Source organism: Prionailurus viverrinus, chromosome B2 (genome assembly GCF_022837055.1).
Source record: "Prionailurus viverrinus isolate Anna chromosome B2, UM_Priviv_1.0, whole genome shotgun sequence".
Classification (NCBI taxonomy): Eukaryota; Metazoa; Chordata; class Mammalia; order Carnivora; family Felidae; genus Prionailurus; species Prionailurus viverrinus.
In genome coordinates, this window is record NC_062565.1 from 45,193,914 (window position 1) to 45,213,475 (window position 19,562).

At 41.3% G+C, this 19,562-nt stretch overlaps 1 protein-coding gene across 1 annotated transcript; it reads left to right on the forward strand.

The window, feature by feature from the left end:
* The first annotated feature begins 17,210 nt into the window (after window positions 1–17,210).
* LOC125165806 (spliceosome RNA helicase DDX39B-like) lies at window positions 17,211–18,745 on the forward strand. The gene is given in 2 exon segments (XM_047859144.1): window positions 17,211–17,824; window positions 17,827–18,745. Coding segments are annotated over 2 exon segments (1,278 nt in total). The 5' UTR covers window positions 17,211–17,376; the 3' UTR covers window positions 18,657–18,745.
* The last annotated feature ends 817 nt before the right edge of the window (window positions 18,746–19,562 follow it).

Consider the following 19,562-nt stretch of genomic DNA (forward strand, 5'->3'; position numbering starts at 1 on the left):
ATCCTGATGTGGGGCTCGAAATCATGAACCGCGAGATCATGACATGAGCCGAAGTTGGATGTTTAATCAACTGAGCCACCCTTGGGTATGGTTACTTTAGATAGAGATAGCCAGTTGCTTGCACTGACTGAAAGAGAGATTGGAAACAGTTAATATGCAGCCTTTCCTTGTCTCTATTTCTTCTCTACCTCACATTGCTTGGAATATTGGACTGTTTAATTGCCCTGCGTAACTATATGCTTGCAAGCAAGCCCCGGGGTAGGGATGTCCCTACTTCCTGCTCCCATCTTTCCCTGGAGTCCAGCTGCCTAAGTTCTCCATCTGAAACTTGAAAGGCAAAGAAAAGATTGAGTGTGGGAAATACAAATCAAAACCCACTGAGATACCACCTCCCACCGGTCAAAGTGGCTAAAATTAACAACTCAGGAAACTACAGATGCTGGCGAGGATGTGGAAAATCAGGAACCCTCTTGCACTGTTGGTGGGAATGCAAAATTAAAAATAGATCTACCCTATGACCCAGCAATAGCACTACTGCTAGGAATTGACCCAAGAGATACAGGAGTGCTGATGCATAGGGACATTTGTACCCCAATGTTTATAGCAGTGCCTTCAACAATAGCCAAATTATGGAAAGAGCCTAAATGTCCATCAACTGATGAATGGATAAAGAAGTTGTGGTTTATATATGCAGTGGAATACTACTTGGCAATGAGAAAGAATCAAATCCTACCATTTGTAGCAATGTGGATGGAACTGGAGGGCATTATGCTAAGTGAAATCAGTCAGTCAGAGAAAGACAGATATCACATGTTTTCACTCATATGTGGATCTTGAGAAACTTAACAGAAGACCATGGGGGAAGGAGAGGGGGATAAATAGTTACAGAGAGGGACGGAGGCAAACCATAAGAGACTCTTAAATACAGAGAACAAACTGAGGGTTGATGGGGGGGTGGGGGAGAGGGGAAAGTGGGTGACGGGCATTGAGGAGGGCCCTTGTTGGGATGAAGTGAACACTGGGTGTTGTATGTAAGTGATGAACCACGGGAATCTACCTCCAAAACCAAGAGCACACTTTACATACTGTATGTTAGCCAATTTGACAATAAATTATATTTAAAAAAAAAAAAAGGAAAAACAATGTAATCCATGATGTGCAAATAATTTCTCTCTTCCTGTTTATTTGTTTGTTTGTTTGTTTAGAGCATGCATGTACGTGTGAGCAGGATGGGGGGGGAGAGAGAGAGAGAATCTCAAGCAGTTTCCATGGTGTCAGGCTCCATGCGGGCCTCAATCTCACGAACAGGGAGATCATGACCTGAGCTACCAAAGGAGCCAGCCAGGCCCCCCTCTCTTCCTGTTTTTCAAACAAACTCACAGTAAGTCGTGCTGCTTCCCTGAACCAGCGTCAGCAAAGGCAGTCGTTCATGGAATCCAATATTCTTGGTCGTTTATTTCTAGGCAACTCTGAGTAGGCCATAGTTCTTAGTAAGGGTGTGAGACTATCAAAGATAAATCAATCTTGCCATGGTTGGGGTGGAACAAAGCATAGATATTTGCATAATGCTCTCTCCACATAGGTGTGCTCCAGAAAAATAACAGAGAGGATAGCTGAGCGCTGACAAGCAATATAATGCTCTGATTACATGCCCTGGTATAGGTTTTAGAGTCCAGGGGCGCCTGGGTGGCGCAGTTGGTTAAGCGTCCGACTTCAGCCAGGTCACGATCTTGCGGTCCGTGAGTTCAAGCCCCGCGTCAGGCTCAGGGCTGATGGCTCAGAGCCTGGAGCCTGTTTCTGATTCTGTGTCTCCCTCTCTCTCTGCCCCTCCCCCATTCATGCTCTGTCTCTCTCTGTCCCAAAAATAAATAAACGTTGAAAAAAAAAAATTAAAAAAAAAAAAAAATAGAGTCCAGACCGCTGTTTGCAATTGACAGGCAAAGTAACTATTCTAAGACTCAGTTTATACCAATGTAAAATGAGAATAGTGACACGATCGTATTGGGTTGTTTTAAGCAATAATGAAAGTAATACAGGTAAATTATTTAGTATAATACTTAGAGTGTAGTAAGCCCTCTATAAATAGCTACTGTTACTGTAACTGTTTCTGTAAGCCAACCATCTTCTGTTTTGATAATCCGTCCTAATTTTGCTATTTTTCAGAGTAAAAAGGCTAAAATTTGGTTAAAATCAAAGCAGGAACTCTGGTATTTAATAGGGAGCATAGCATTGTTTCTAATATGTCTTGGTTACATTTGCCTTTCAGTTACATTTGTTAATATATTTTTTAAATTAAGGTTACTTCATTTTCCTCCTTTGGCTGCTAAGTCACATTTTATAAGTGATATTTTTAGCACCTTTCATCAGCGCTATGAGATGGCAAATTAAATACTAGTAATCTGCCAACTTTAGTCCTTGACGTGGCTTACACAATGTGAATCCCCAGACATTCAAAAGCAAACGGTCTTCCCAATTCCTCCCTGAACCTGTATCAGCTCTGAGATCCTTATCCGGCTTATTAACATCACCAACCTGATCATCATCTAAGCTAATCCTCAGGGTTATCTCTGTTTTGTGCACAATCCAATTTCTCACCATATGTATGTGGTATTTCTATTATGTGTTCCTGCCTCTCTGTTCCTTTTCCAAAACCTAACCAAGTGTATTTCCTCAAGAGAGGTGTCGTTTCCACATGCCAGATATATGCTCAAGCGTATATGTCCAATGGAATGGACATTTATTGTGTTTGGGGCCACCCAACATGTTTAAACACCCTTCCTATGTTTGCAGAATTTTCTGTAGCTCTCTCGGCCTGTTTAGTTAGGAATCAGGAATGCAGCCAGGCCCAGATCCTGGTTTTGTGGGGCTTGAAGCTAATACAATTTAGGAGACCTCCGTTAAGAAAAAGCAGCAAAATCATGAATTTAAAATTTGGTTTAAAAATTAAGAGCTTATTTCAAATTAGAAGAACAAATCAAAACAAATTACAAATTTCAAAAAGGTGACCAGTACCAGAATCATCACAAATCCAGAAAAATAATCTCATTTTTAAATTAATTGTCTAGTGGACCTCTTCAATATTTTTTTCTTTATTATTTTGCCTATATACTCTTTGATTGCCTCTTCACGTGACAATGATTTTGTAATATTTTTTCTACAAAAGAAGAGAAGGAGGGGCGCCTGCCTGGCTCGGTCAGTAAAGCATGTTACACTTGATCTCAGGGTTGCAAGTTCAAGCCCCATGTTGGGTGTAGAGATTACTTAAAAATAAAATCTTTAAAAATAAAGAATACAAAGACACTTTAGTCTTTCCTTTAGCAAAGTTGGTAAAAAAAAAATTGTTTTATTGATAGTTTAGAAAGTTTCTTCAAAGCTTCACGACTCATGGTTGATAATGTTGTGTACATTTCGTAAGTGTGGTGGGGAAGGCAGAGTTGCATTTATGGTATCTTTCTTTTGCAAATTGTCATTTCTAGAACTTTCCCAGGGACTTGGAACGCCCTGTGCTGGTAAGGAGTCCTAAAGCGCCAGCTTCAACAGCTCCATATTCATACCATCTCTGCATGCATTTAGGCTTCACCAACCCGATATACTTGGAAACATTTCGCCCCAGAAGCAAAGAAATGCAGGAAGCAGGCATCTTTTCTAATCTGCCATTTCACAGGAATGACAGCAGAGGCCTTGCTCTTCCAGAACCTGCTTGGGGAAAGTTCCTGTGTTGGGTCCCCGCCCAGCAGCAATAGCGCCCTCTCCCCTCAGCAGCCTCACAACATGCTGTGGGAGTGGATCCTAGCTGCGGAGCCTCTGCGCCTGACTCTCCAGTCCCCTTGGAGAGTCTACAGTTGTACCAAGCATGTTGGTTTGGTTTTTTTTTAATTTTTTTTAATGTTTATTTATTTTTGAGAGACAGAGAGAGCAAGTGGAGGAGGGGCAGAGAGAGAGGGGGAGACACAGAATCTCAAACAGGTTCCCGGCTCTTAGCTGTCGGCACAGAGCCTGACGTGGGGCTCGAACTCACAAACCGTGAGATCATGACTTGAGTCGAAGTCTGACGCTTAACCAACTGAGCCACCCAGGTGCCCCAAACATGCTTTATTAAATTTAAATTATTTTGGGGGCGCCTGGCTGGCTCAGTCAGTGGAGTATGCCACTCTTGATCTTGGTGTTGTGAGTTGGGTGTAGAGATTACTTAAAAATAAAATCTTAAGGGGTGCCTGGGTGGCTTAGTCAGTAAAGCATCTGGTTTTTGGTTTCGGCTCAGATCACGATCTCGTGGTTCGTGGGTTAAAGCCCAGCATTGGGCTCCATGCTGACAGTGCAGAGCCTGCTTGGTATTCTCTCTCTCTCCCCCTCTCTCTGCCCCTCCCCTGCTTGTGTTCTCTCTTTCTCACAATAAATAAAGAAACATGAAAAAAAAATAGAAATAAATTAATAAATACAATCTGAAAAGAAAATTAAAACAATAAATTTAAATTACTTTTCTGTGTCGACCCTAGTGAGGGTAGTTTCTGTTTGCAATGGCAAATCCTAATACCTGTGAGAGGTGCTCTACAAGGCTAAAGGCAGGCCTGAGGTGTCAGGTGCCTGCCTGAGAGAATGGAATAATCCAAGGATGGAAAAGTGAATCCAATCAGAGTACACAGGAAAAAAACTAGTGTCCAAATGCTAGAAGAGTAAGGATGAAGGTCAAATGCGTGGGTCTCAAAGTTGAAGGTAGAAGCCAGGGAGCCAAGAATCTGTCAGTGGAAGGAGATGAAAGCAAAGGAAATTGAGAAAAAGCCAAGAGAGGTAGGTCAAGACGCCATTTGATAGGCCTGAGGTTGGGTAGCATGTGGGAGGGTCAGGGGGCCTTGAAAAGGGATAGGAAGCTGGCCAATACTTTAACTCAGGTCTTCATTAGCTCCCACTTGGAAATGCAAAAGCCTTCTAACCTCCTCCCACCTTTTTTTTTTTTTTGCCCTGCAGTAAGTTGTTCACACAAATAATCACTTGGGGCCGTTGTCATTGCCCTACTTAAAGACAAAATCAATTGTGGCTCCCCGTTGCCCACAGAACATCACAGAACTCATTAGCCTGGCATTTCTAACTCTCATCTAGGTCAGTCTACTTCTCCAGCTTTGTCCTCATTAATCTTCTCATACTCTCTACTAGAGCCACACTTAACTCCTTGGTGTTTTCTAGACATGCATTTCATTTTCCCATGTGTGTGCTGTTCTTTCTGCCTGGGTGGCCCTCCCTGTCACTTCTCAGCACATCCCTTGTCTCTCATAGTCCAAATGCAACATTTTTTTTTTTTTTTAATAGCAACATTTCTTCTCCTGGAGCTTAATGTCGACTGCACTTCTCATGGTACTTTTGCTTTCCTTCTTGTATTATAGTTACTTAGAAACTTATGTCCTCTAAGAAGCCATCAGCTCACTTTGATCAGAATTCATGGCACAGTGGCTCTTATATTACAAGTGCCCCAAATAGTGTCGAGCCAAGAAGCAAATGAAGCAACTCCTGACACATAATTCTCTGTAGAACCTCAACCAGGTGATGGTGACCTAAGGTGTGGTAGGAGAAGAGGAGGTTCTATATCAGATAAGGCAGTCGGAGTCACAACGGTAACTGACCAATGAAGAATCTTTTGACCTGTGGCCTAATCACACACAGCCACTAGTGATATGGAGATAATAATTCTTATAGATTAGGATTGTTTTGAGAATTAAGTAAGGTTCTAGAAGGCACTGAATACAATTCCTGGCACAAAAGAGATGTCAACTCAATATTAGTGATTTTCTCCCCCTTACTCTCCCCTTCAGACTCAGCATCTCTAATTTCACACATTGTTCCCCCCACAACTTTGTTTTCTGGTCTGTTTATCCAACTCCATTTTATCAGTATTACTCTTTCCCCCAAGTGGGGGAAGGACAGAGAGAGGGGGACAGAGGATCTGAAGCAGACTCTGTGCTGACAGCAGTGAACCTGATGTGGGGCTCAAACTCATGGACTGTGAGATCATGACTTGAACCCAAGCCAGACTGGGTGCCACCCAGGCACCCCTTATCAGTATTACCCTTAAAAATTTGACTAAGATGCCCCAAATGTGAGCTGATCAGATCACAGAACAGTGGGAATAATTCTTGGTGTGATCTTGAAACTATATTTCCATTTTTGCAGTACAACCTAGCTATGTCATACTTTGGCAAATTTTAAACCTGTGATTAAGTAAAATCTTCAGATCTTTTTAGAGCAAGCCACCTCCAGGTCACATGTCCATTTCATACTTGAAACTAAATGTAAATGCTTACACTTATCTCTGTTGAATTTCAACTAATTTCTTTTTAGTGTTTATTTTTGAGAGAGAGACAGAGTGTGAGTGGGGGAGGGGCAGAGAGAGAGCAGAAGGCACAGAATCCGAAGCAGGCTCCAGGCTCTGAGCTGTCAGCACAGAGCGTGACACGGGGCTTGAACCCACGAACTGTGAGTTCGTGAGCTGAGCCGAAGTCAGATGCTCAACCGATTGAGCCACTCAGATGCCCCAAACTTCAACTAATTTATCTAAGACCAGAATCTTACTTTACCAAAACCACTTCCATCCTTGGTTTTAATAATCATTCAAAAAGGTATGGGGGAACGATGGGGGAGGGACACTAAAATAACTTCAGGGCATTCTCTTTACTCTTATTTGATGATTGTAAAATAAACACCTCCCACGGTGACCTGGAATGCAGGGCAACACTTGTGTCTATGTGAAGGGGAAAAAGATAAATTTTGCACTTTTCTTCTCCCAATCATAGCCACATGAGTCATTACACTTCAACAAACTGAATAACAGAAATATATTTTTTGGAGATCACCTTAAGAAAAATTAAAAGAAAAAAGATGACATTCCTTTAATTTCTCAAACAGAGTTACTTGTTTTAATTAAACATTGCATTGGTGTACCGGCAGCACTGTTTCCAAATTTTGATTAGCAAGTAATATTCCTACTATAAAAATCTAAGAAATTTAAGTTTCTCAGATTCTGTGCAAATGAACCTAATTTCTTTGACATGTTAAACAAACAAACTGATCTAAATTTCAAGTCTCTTATTGAGGTTCTTGCATAACTTCCCCATATAGGAGCTATATGTGATGTTTCTCCTTATCAGACCTGTATGGGAAATATTCTTGGAAGCCTTCCAATTTCCCTTATCAATGTAAATCCTACATATATTAAGCATTCTTTTAAAGGGAGGCATATTGAGGGGCACCTAGACGGCCCAGTGGGTTAAGTGTCCAACTTCCGCTCAGGTCATGATCTCCCAGTTCATGAGTTTGAACCCCCCACGGGGCTCTGCACTGATAGCTCAGAGCCTGCTTGGGATTCTTTCTCTCTCCCTATTTCTCTGCTCCTCCCCCACTCACATGTGCACAAGTACACCAGCTCTCTCTCTCTCCAAAATAAACATTAAAAAAAAAAAATAAATAAAAACAAAGGAAGGGATAGTGAGTGATAAAGACAAACTTCTTCAACAGAAAATTTCTGTGAAAGTGAAACAATTTTAATGGGATAAAGAAGAGTATTTAAATCTCTGCACACACTGGGGGGAAAGAAAATGAGACTAACATCTATACCAAAAGTTTTTGGGATTCATTTAGTCTGGGACCAATTTTTCTTTTCCATTAAAGTCTATCTGGGATATTTAATATGTACCTTAAAATATTTACAAACAAAGTCTAATCTGGGACCCAAACAAAGAAAATGGTCCATTGGGTAAATTTTGGGGATTTCAGTGCCAATAAAGTTAGAAGAGAGGGAAGCTGAATGGTAAGGTTAGGGAGTAAAATCATTAAAAAAATTTTTTTTTCAATGTTTATTTTTGAGAGACAGAGAGAGCATGAGTGGGGGAGGGGCAGAGAGAGAGAGGGGGAGACACAGAATCTGAAGCAGGCTCCAGGCTCTGAGCAGTCAGCAGAGCCTGATGTGGGGCTTGAACTCACAGACCTCGAGACCATGACCTGAGTCGAACTCGGATGCCTAACTGACTGAGCCACTCAGGCGCCCCAGGAGCGAAATCATTTTCTATTATGTTTATAAAACTAAGAAAATAGTTTTTCCCCATCTATAGCTGGGGATTCAATTACTTAGTGTAAATATGAACAGATATCTAAGATAACCAAGACTAAAAAATGCCACAATTTTTCTTAGTTCGTTTGAATGCTTTCAGACATATCTATTCCCCAGACATAGAAAACAGACCATGTGAATATAATTAAGCTTTCTCTCTATAAGTCAAGATTGTTAACACCATTTTATATTGTATCATAAATGAAGTCTCGATGGAGGCCATTAGGCTGAAAGTGAATTTATGTTCTAAAATTTCTTTCATAAATCCTTTATATGTGCTGCTATGCTTTAGAGCACATATCTTTAAGGCCTTTCGGGAAAGGCCTTTGTTAGGTTGAACCATGAAATTGCCAATATTTTAATCATTTTTAACTTATTAAGCATCTATTTCTCCTGGCTTAACCTGACATAATCAAGGATCAAGTCAAAAACTGAAGAGGTCTTTTGCCAACTGTCTTTCTCAGCACCCTGTGACATCTGCAGAACTCTTGCCATACTCAATATGATGAAATGTGGACAATGGTGAGCTGCCTTTTCCCATCCCCACAAACAGCTGAGCAATTTCTTATTTCCTTCATCCACCGTTGACCGGAGCTCATGGTCTTCTTTTCCATTGCCACTATCTCTAGAAAATAGAGTCACCTCTGTAAGAGAATGCCATCCTGCCCCGATGGCTTCTCTGGCAATATAACTTTTTGATCCCCTATTTCTGGTCCGCTGTCATCAATTGCTTTGCATTGAATTAACTTTTTAGTGCATTTGTATGGCTATTGCTTTATAACTTTTAGTGCACTATGAGGAAAAACACTTGGGATTTTGAATCACTGAGTTTTAGTGTAAGGAGAAATCTTAGCAATTACTTAGCCTAACTGTCCTATAATGAATATTGCTGGTTGCTGGTTCCTTCTGTCAGCCCAGTTTTCACCTGGGTCTTCCACTCTCCCTGATGCCACCAGTGTGTTTTGGCAATGGGTTGACTAGCAGTGGGGATGATCTCATTGGTTCAGAATCTCAGTCTAAGCCAATCTCTCCAGCTAAGTCCCTGCTATTAGGATGAGTGTTATGGGTTGAATTGTGTCCCCCCCCCCCCCCCCCCCGCCGGCCCCACCAGATTTACATGTTGAAGTACTAATCCTTGGTACTTCAGAATGTAACTGTATTTGGAGATAGGTTTTTTAAAGATGTAATTAAGTTAAAAGCAGGTCGTTAATGTGGGCCCTAATCCAATATGACTGGTATCTTTATAAGAGAAAATTTGAACACAGACATGTCCAGAGGAAAGACAAGTTGAAGATACAGGGAGAAGAGAGCTATCTACAAGCCAAGAGGAGAGGCCTTAGGAGAAACCAACACTGCTGGCCCCTTGATCTCAGAAATCTTACCTGCAGAACTGTTCGAAAATACATTTCTGTTATTTAAGCCACCCAGTCTGTGGATTTTGTTATGGTGGCCCTCGAAAACTAGTACGATGAAGTAGGCTTTGGAGTGGGACCCTACTTGAGACAACAAGGAGGGAAGTTTTTGGAAACCGTTAGGAAAAGAATATTCCTCTTTGTAAGGAGACCACTAGAAGTGACACTCTCCTCCGTGTGGTGAGGTGGAGATGTGAAGCTGGTGAGTTCTGCAGCCAAGTTTGCCATCAAGAGGGATGCCACCCTGAGAATGAGCCAATACTCAGTGTTGCGCATAGCCAGGCAAATTGTGAAAATGGGCGTTACTCAATTCAGCCAACCTCAAAGCCTGCTCAATCTCTGAACTTCCAATTACGTGAGGTAAGGCCTCTTCTCCGTTGTTTAAGCAAGCTGAAACCAAGTTTTCTGTTAATCTCTGAACTTCCAATTACGGGAGGTAAGAACTCTTCTCCATTGTTTAAGCAAGCTAAAACCAAGGTTTCTGTTACAGTCTCTGTCGTATTTGATGAGTTACCTACCCCTTCCTTTTACCGAGAGGGCCTGAGTCGTCCTCAAATTTAAGTGACCTGTCTAATGTATCAGGACACAGCAAGAAACTTCTTGTTTCAAGTTACTTAATCTATCCTTACTGCAGCCAGGTTAAAGATTGAGGTTACATACCTAAATGGAAGGAACATTAAGAAGAGTACGGGTAAAGGGTTTCATGAACAGGATGAAGACACTATTCACTCTTTTGTGGTCAATTCGGGAATGCAAAAGATAGAATTGGAAATATCGGAAAAGAAGAAAAATCATCTGAAAACTAGCTTCTTGGGTCTGCAAGTCAACTCTTATGCCCTTCCCTCCGGCCTTATAGTTAGTGTCTTTAGTGGGGACTGTGTCTTCCCAACATTTAGTCCCTCTCTTTCTTTTATTACCTTCCTGCTCATGGGTCTCAAGATTCCTGTGCTGCTCCAAATATTCTTCCACCTGGGAGTAGCCCACTTGCACCTCTGCCTAGTTTTGAGTGCCTGAACTCCTATGTTTATGCTCTTTCCCATGCTCTGAAAAGCATAATTACATTTTCAAAGTGGCTTCCATGTTTTTTAAGTGGTTAAGGAGCACGTTTTATGAGAATGTAGACCATGGTGATCCCATACACAGAAGAATCATATTAACTATTTGAGGAAGTGGGAATTTTACCATATTTGGCTGCTTTGAACTTCTTGACAGCTTCAAACCATTCTATCTAATTTACGTTAACACTTTTGTTCCAGAATGTAGAAAGTATCACACTGAGATATTCTCATTCCATACATTCTAGGCCACGATTTTGCAAATGAACTCTCTCTTTTAAATCTTGGCAAGCTAAATTATGAATAGGGATTATCATCAAATTTAAATTTTATCAGGGGCACCTCGGTGGTTGAGTCAGTTTTGTATCCAACTCTTGATTTCAGCTCAGGTCATGATCTTACAGTTTGTGACTTTGAGCACCACATTGAGCTCTGCACTGACAGCGTGGGGCCTGCTTGGGATTCTCTCTCTGCCCCTCCCTCACTCGCGCACCCTCTCTCTCTCTCAAAATAAATAAATAATTTTTAAAAATTAGGGACGTCTGGGTGGCTCAGTTGGTTAAACGTCTGACTTCAGCTCAGGTCATGATTTCACAGTTTGTGAGTTCAAGTCCCGCATCAGGCTCTGTGCTGACAGCTCGGAGCCTGGAGCCTGCTTCGGATTCTGTGTCTCTCTCTCTCTCTGACCCTTCCCTGCTCACGCTCTGCCTCTCTCTCTCTCTCACTCTCTCTCTCTCAAAAACAAAAATTAAATTAAAAAAATTTTAATTTGATCTTTTAAAAACACATGTTGTATGTAAGTATAAGGAGAGCAGGAAAATCTCCTTAGAGCTTAGAATTGTGGCATATAGTGCATGACAAATAAATATACATCAAACAAATATTTGAATGAATAATGTATTTGTTTAGTTTTTTTTTAATTCCCTTTACCTGAATGAATGACTTCTGATACAATTTTGTGATGTGTTTGTGCACTGCAAGTTGATAAATAACTTTATGTAAAAAGATTACCTCTCAGGTCAGTTTAATATCAAATTTCCAAAATTTCAAGTCAACATATATAACAGGAAAAGATAGGCTGTACAATGAAGTTGGTGGGTTGCACATGGGATGTTATTAGTTGAACATGACCGTTAGAGACAGCGTTGGACAGATATCACACAATGACATGCATTTTTTAATACCATTATGCAAGGAACCCAGAGATGTTATCTTTTTCTCCCAGGAGTGGGATGGGCGATAAGAGTTACAGTTCTTCTAAATTGCTACACTGTCTTCTTTCACATGGTGACATCACTTTCTTGTCACCCTTCTGTATGCTGTGGCTCAAATCAATAAAACCATTCTGGGTTTTTACAGTTAGCAAGGACAGCGTATCATACCCTTGTCTTCCAAAGGTTTCCCGGTTTGCTGTAGGGCCACACTATTAAGTATTTAAGCACAACAGGCGTTGAGAGGCCTGTACAATTCTGTGCTAGAAAAAAATCTAAGAACTTTTGTTTGTCTTTTAATAAATTAGGTGGCGCCGTTGTATTTTCACGGTTAGTTCTTTTCTGTTGTTGTTCTTATTTTAATGATTTCAAAATTTGAATTGTTTGGGGTTTAAGTTGCTTGCTATCTTAAAGTACAATTGGCATTACACCTAGATGTATGTCCAACCCCTCATCATAGTCAGGAACTTGATTTGGGGAAAGTGTCATGTTACTAGTGTCAATCTACTTGGCCCTTCATATTTTTCTAGAAACTATAGTCTAGAAACTGGATGTGAATATTCTAGAAACTGCAGTCTAGATTTTCTGCATTTGTGATTGAAAATCCTAACTATTCAGAATATCAACCTTTGAAGTTAGCCAAAAATAGTCACTGATGCACTGGTTGATTTTGTATTTTAATATACTTTATGTCCTCTTTCTTCATGCCAGAAACAAACAAAAAATTTCCTTAAGAAGCTATTGACTACTTGATCAAAGAATGAAAAGAAAAATCCATTTAAGTTTCATTTAACAACGTCCATGCTTCACTGCCCTTAGCTCAGCTTTCTTTTCTTAATTTTGTGTATCTGGTTCTCCTTCTGCACAGATATTTAAAGGCAAGACTGATTAAAAAGAATATCCTATTTTTGTTTGTTTGTTTGTCTCAAAGTTTATTTATTTATTTGGGGGGGGCGGGGAAGGGTCAGAGAGAGAGGGAGACAAAGAACCCCTAGCAGGCCCCGCACTGCCACCACAGAGCCCAACACAGGGCTCAATCTCACAAACCATGAGATTATGACCTGAGCTGAAACCAAGAGTCAGACGCTTAACCAACTAAGCCACTCAGGTGCCACAGAAGGTCCTGTTTTTTGAGTGTAGCTAGTAAGAATTAAAACGTTGACCAGTTGGCAATCACTATGATTTTTCTTTCTTTCATGCCCAGTGTTGACATAACAAGGTGAATTTAATCCTCTAGCCAAGTTAAAAAAAATTTTTTTTAACGTTTATTTATTTTTGAGACAGAGAGACAGAGCATGAACGGGGGAGGGGCAGAGAGAGAGGGAGACACAGAATCGGAAGCAGGCTCCAGGCTCTCAGCCATCAGCCCAGAGCCCGAGGCGGGGCTCAAACTCAGGACCGCGAGATCGTGAGATCATGACCTGAGGGGCTGGAACTCACGGACCGGGAGATCGTGACCTGAGCTGAAGTCAGACGCTTAACCGACTGAGCCACCCAGGCGCCCGTCCCCTAACCAAGTTTTACTAACACAACTCTGAGTGGAGAAAGTTCTTTCTGATCTCTGCTCTTCTAAGAGCTAGAGTCACTGAATAATTTCTATATTAAATTTCATGGTGAGCAAGTTATATTTAGTTTCAGGCTATCGAGAAGACTTTGACAAAGTACTTTGTAGTTCCGTTTGTTTCCCTAGGGCGATGGTTTCCTGCTCAAGCCACCATTATCATTTCCAATCACTGAGCTCTAAGAAGTTGAATGAAATGGGAGTAGTATCAATAGCATTGTGGCACCCAACAAGCAGCCATTAGAAATCCCTGAAAGTACACATAAACTTTCTTACAGAGGCTAGGAAATAACACGTCAAGTGAAAGTACCATCCAAGATCATTAAAAAAAAACCAACAAAAATCAACAAACAACAACAACAAAGTAGCAATAACAAACAAAAACAAGCCTTCATTTGTAGCCTCCTTACTGGCTGCAGATTTGAGATCCCGTGCACATGCCAGAAGCCGCCAGCCAGGTCTTGTGACTCACAGACACACAATGCTTCCATTGGGAGCACAGACAGGTGGATACGGATTTGATCTGTTCACCAACTTTGTTCTTCAATATATCAGCCACTGGTTGGTGGAAGACAATGCCATTTGAATCTTTCAACAAGTGCTTATAGATTCAAAGTAACTTTGAAAAAGGAAAGAAAATGAACTTCCAAATCAAGTAAGTTATGTGACAGCAGGCTCAGCATGACAGATTCACTTTTAGGGGTGATCTAGGTAAGATCTAGGTCAGTTTTCACCGTCTTTGTGCCTCAGAGTCACACTGGTGCTAGGGCTCTATCCCTAGAGATTGTGAGTTGTTGACCCTGCAATTCCATTTCTAGAAGGGGGGGGGCAGAAGAGATATATATATTATATATATCTATTATCTATTATCTATTATATATAATATATGTCTTTTAATTAATTTGAAAAGCATTTGTCATTAATGTGGCCTTTCCTAGCCACTCCCCACCCACTTGCTGGGGGTTACGGTTTTTCTAGGTAGTCAGAATATCAACATCAAAACAGAAATCTATGTGTAGTTTTAAATGTATGGGACTGGCATTGTAAACTCTTACGATACAAATGGATTTGAAAATTTGGAAGTCTGGTCTGTCGGCGTACAAGTGAGGAAGTTCTCTAACCTCTCAGAGTCTCAGATTCTTCACCGTAAAATGAGTACTTTAATACTGTACTTGTTTTTTGAGGTTGAGTGGAAATTAAATATGATCCATATAAAGTAGATGTCGTGTAGCAGGTGTTCAATCAATGGTTTGTAGCTACTATCCACCCTAACCAACCCCCATTCCCACCCCAACGCTAAGAGACAGTTTACAGATTATTGCATTCATTTATTTATATCATCTTTTCATGCAAATATATGGCTTTTTCATTTACAAATGTACAAAATATATGAACATTTCCCTAACAGAGTATCCCAGTCTGACCCAAAAGCAAGTAAGAGTCAGTATACAGGATTTTTTTCGAGCTAGCGAATGTTCTCTGATCCTTTTCTGCCAGCCTTTCCTCATCGCCCACCATTTGTATACCTTTATTTTTATTTTTTTTAATTTTTTCTAAGTTTTTTTTTTTTTTTATTTTTGAGAGAGAAAGAAAGAGTGTGAGTGGGGGAGGGGCAGAGAGCAAGGGAGACACAGAATCCTAAGCAAGCGCCAGGTTCTGAGCTGTCAACAAAGAGCCTGACTCAGGGCTTGATCTCACGAGCCATGAGATCATGACCTGAGTGGAGGTCGGACGCATAACCAACTGAGCTACGCAGGTGCCGCCCCCCCACCTTCTTTTTTTTATGTTAATTTATTTTGAGAAAGAGAGAGCACACTTGAGGGAGGGTCTGAGACAAAGGGAGAGAGAGAATTTTAAACAGGTTCGGCACTGAGTACGAAGCTGGCCACGGAACTTGATCCCAGGACCGTGAGATCATGACCTGAGTGGAAATCAAGACTCAGATGCTCAGCCAACTGAGACGTCCAGGAGCCTCTGTGTACCTATCTTTACTGACTTTTGTTTCTATATAACCACAGCTTCCACAGCTTCATAAAACTCAAATAATGTTTCAGTGTGTGGTGTGTTTTTTGATAGGAGACAGATGGATTTGGGGTCAGCACGAGTCTTGGTTGTTGCTGAAGGTGATGGTGTTTCATGCCTACCAGGTAGATATAGAATCCAGGGACCAAAATAAACTAGGAAACAGATAGATTGTACTAGTATAACAAGTAGCTTGTGTTTGGGGCTTCGTGTTTTTTTTTCTATATACTTTATCTCATTGAATAAGGTTAATGCTGTTATTTAGCATTCCCCTGCCAGCTCCGGAGAGGGCCTCAGAGTCCCTTATGGCTGAACCAGCAGCAGCATCACCTAAACACTTGTTATAAATCCAGAAACCTCCCCTTCCCCCTTCCCAAATGCTGAATCAGAACCTGCATTTCAGTAACTCCCCTGCATGATGTCACAGTACAGTACAGTTCGAGAAGCTCTGACCTAAGGAACATTTACGTCTTTCACTCACCAGATGCCTAGACTGTTTTGAGATGTCTTTTAATTTAACTGAGACTTAGTTCAAGTCTCATAACCTGCAGAGTAAGTTTACTACCTCTGCTCGGTGGTGTACAATGTTAGTGATCTTTTACTGACTTTGGACGCACTAGGTTTACTGAATGAGAGTTGACAAAGGCATTGTTTTTTTCTTGGCCATACTTGTGTCAAGATATTCAGAAGGTTTTGCTGTTTTTTGAACCTCTCAGTCACGTGAAAAATTATGAAAGGTTTCCCAACCAGTAATACAAGAGAAGAGATCAGGTTGTTAAGGGCAGTGACGGGATCTACTTTTGCTTCTATTTCCTAAAAAGTTTACAGGATTTTGGTTAATGGTGTTGAAATGCATTTGTTCATTACTCTGTCTACTTGTTTTATCACTCAAGTGGGACCTGCTACTCACTATGAAGTTTTTAGTCAATACGTAGCGTGACATCACTCTGTTATTCATATATCGTTATACTCATATTGGATTGTTAGTTAATAACTCACAAAACAAAATAAATACTAATGGTAAAATACAAGATTATCAATGAGGAGCATAAGCATGGCAGTAATTCTCCAAGTCTCAGATTGCTCCTCTCCAGATCCAACAGAAACACTCAATAATCAAATTCTTAGAGGCGCCTGGGTGGCTCAGTCGGTTGGGCGTCCGACTTCAGCTCAGGTCACAATCTCGCGGTCCGTGAGTTCGAGCCCCGCGTCGGGCTCTGCGCTGATGGCTCAGAGCCTGGAGCCTGCTTCCGATTCTGTGTCTCCCTCTCTCTCTGCCCCTCCCCCGTTCATGCTCTGTCTCTCTCTGTCTCAAAAATAAATAAAACGTTAAAAAAAAAAATTAAAAAAAATTCTTAAACAGTACATCCACATGTATTGATTTCTTTAAAAAAAAATCAAACTTAAATACAAAACTGTTGCAAGGATTATTGCCACCAAGACTTTTCGATAATTGGACATGACTACTCCCACATGTGTCATTTGCAGGAAGGTGCTTGCAACCCCTCTTACCTCATCATTAGTAAACGAAACTCAAAAGAAAAGAGAGCAGTTGATTTGCTCTTAAGTGAAAAATGCAAAAATTCAAAACACCAATTTATGAGAGCATTTATCAATTTTTGGTGCCCTAACAGTTAAATTTTTCTCCAAAGTAAATATAATATGCCCTTTAAAATGTATTTGTTGGTAAGTAAATATTCCTTATAAAATTAAAGTGATCTAATAATGATCTAATTATCTAATAACCATTTAATTAATTTAATTATTAGATAATTAGATAATTCCTATTTGTTAAGTAGGTAAAGACTGGATATCTTTACATATGATGACTCTTATTAAGGAATATAGGCCATATGCGCTCGCCTTGCTCAGCTCTTCTATCAGAAACTAGGTTTTTTGTTTGTTTGTTTGTTTGTTTTTTTAAACTGTTACTCAAGCCCCCACTCTCCTCCCTTGTTTTCACTTACTCTGCGTGAACCCTTCTGGAGACTCCTCCCCTTCTCCCCCTGCCGGCCCAGGAATGGCAGAGAACGATGTGGACAATGAGCTCTTGGACTATGAAGATGAGGTGGAGACAGCAGCAGGGGGAGACGGGGCTGAGGCCCCTGCCAAGAAGGATGTCAAGGGCTCCTATGTCTCCATCCACAGCTCTGGCTTTCGTGACTTCCTACTGAAGCCAGAGTTGCTCTGGGCCATTGTTGACTGTGGCTTTGAGCATCCACCAGAAGTCCAGCATGAGTGCATCCCTCAGGCCATTTTGGGAATGGCCGTTCTATGCCAGGCCAAGTCAGGCATGGGAAAGACAGCAGTGTTTGTGCTGGACACACTGCAACAGCCGGAGCCAGTTACTGGACAGGTGTCTGTGCTGGTGATGTGTCACACTCGGGAGTTGGCTCTTCAGATCAGTAAGGAGTATGAGCGCTTCTCTAAATACATGCCCAATGTCAAGGTCGCGGTGTTTTTTGGTGGTCTATCAAGAAGGATGAAGAGGTGCTGAAAAAGAACTGCTTGCATATCATCGTGGGGACCCCTGACCACATCCTAGCCCTGGCTCAAAATAAGAGCCTCAATCTCAAACACATTAAACACTTTATCTTGGATGAATGTGATAAGATGCTTGAACAGCTCGACATGCGTCGGGACGTCCAGGAAATTTTTCGCATGACCCCCAATGAGAAGCAGGTCATGATGTTCAGTGCTACCTTGAGCAAAGAGATCCGTCCAGTCTGCCGCAAGTTCATGCAAGACCCAATGGAGATCTTCGTGGATGATGAGACGAAGCTGACGCTGCATGGGTTGCAGCAGTACTATGTGAAACTGAAGGACAACGAGAAGAACCGGAAGCTCTTTGACCTTCTCGATGTCCTTGAGTTCAATCAGGTGGTGATCTTTGTGAAGTCTGTGCAGCGTTGCATTGCCCTGGCCCAGCTTCTAGTGGAGCAGAACTTCCCAGCCATTGCCATCCACCAAGGGATGCCCCAGGAGGAGAGGCTTTCTCGGTATCAGCAGTTTAAAGATTTTCAACGACGAATTCTTGTGGCCACCAACCTATTTGGCCGAGGCATGGACATTGAAAGGGTGAACATTGCCTTCAACTCTGACATGCCTGAGGATTCTGACACCTACCTGCGTCAGGTGGCCCGAGCAGGCCGGTTTGGCACCAAGGGCTTGGCCATCACGTTTGTGTCAGATGAAAACGACGCCAAGATCCTCAATGACATGCAGGATCGCTTTGAAGTCAATATTAGTGAGCTGCCAGATGAGACAGACATTCCCTCCTACATTGAACAGACACGGTAGAGGACTCACCCATAGTTTTGGAGTGTGACCGTCTGTCCCTCTTCAGGAGATGACAGCAGGCATGGGGGTGAAGGAGACACTACTGCCACCTGCCCTAGCAACCCCCACACCCCACCCCATGACTTCCCCCTTTTGCATCACCACCACTCCTAAACTCCTGTTTCCTGAATCGTCTGAATTTTTTTTTTAACAAAACTAAAAAAACAAAAAAAACACCAGGAATATATACAATGAAATGAGTTTCCTAATACAATAATAAATACTATGTATGCTGACCTAAAATAAAATATTTTAAATTTAAAACCTCTTCTTTAGGATTTGACTTTTGTTTCTTAAAAAGTCTGTGGTGCTGTGGTTATGGAACCCAGATTCACTTTTTTATTACTTTGTTTATCCCTCATCTGAGACCCGTAACCCATTATAACATTTTGTATTATATCATAGAAAAAGGTGAGATTATTTTTATTTTTAGTGAGCTCTGTGCCCAATGTGGGGCTTGAACTAACAACCCCAAGATCAAGAGTCTCATGTTTCACTGACTGAGCCATCAGGCGCCCAGGGTGAGATTATTTTTAAATTCATATGAAAGTTTAGGCAAGTAGATGTGAAAAGAGTTTGAGGTCCAAAAACATTGAATAAACTGAAGTAAGTGGAATTTGCGAGGGTGTCTTGGATCTCCTTTCAAATTCTCTTACTTCTCAGATATCCTGGGCCTTCCTGCAGTCTCCACTCTACTCCCTGTGAAAATCTGCCATCCCGGAATTTGCTGATAAATTCCCACGCAGGTAAGACCAACGCATTTAGTGCTACTTGATGTTAGCTTGTTTTAATAAGAAGGAAAATCTCAGATACTATTAGAACCCAAAGTATTGAGAATGAACTGCGCATGCATTTTGGTAGGTTGGG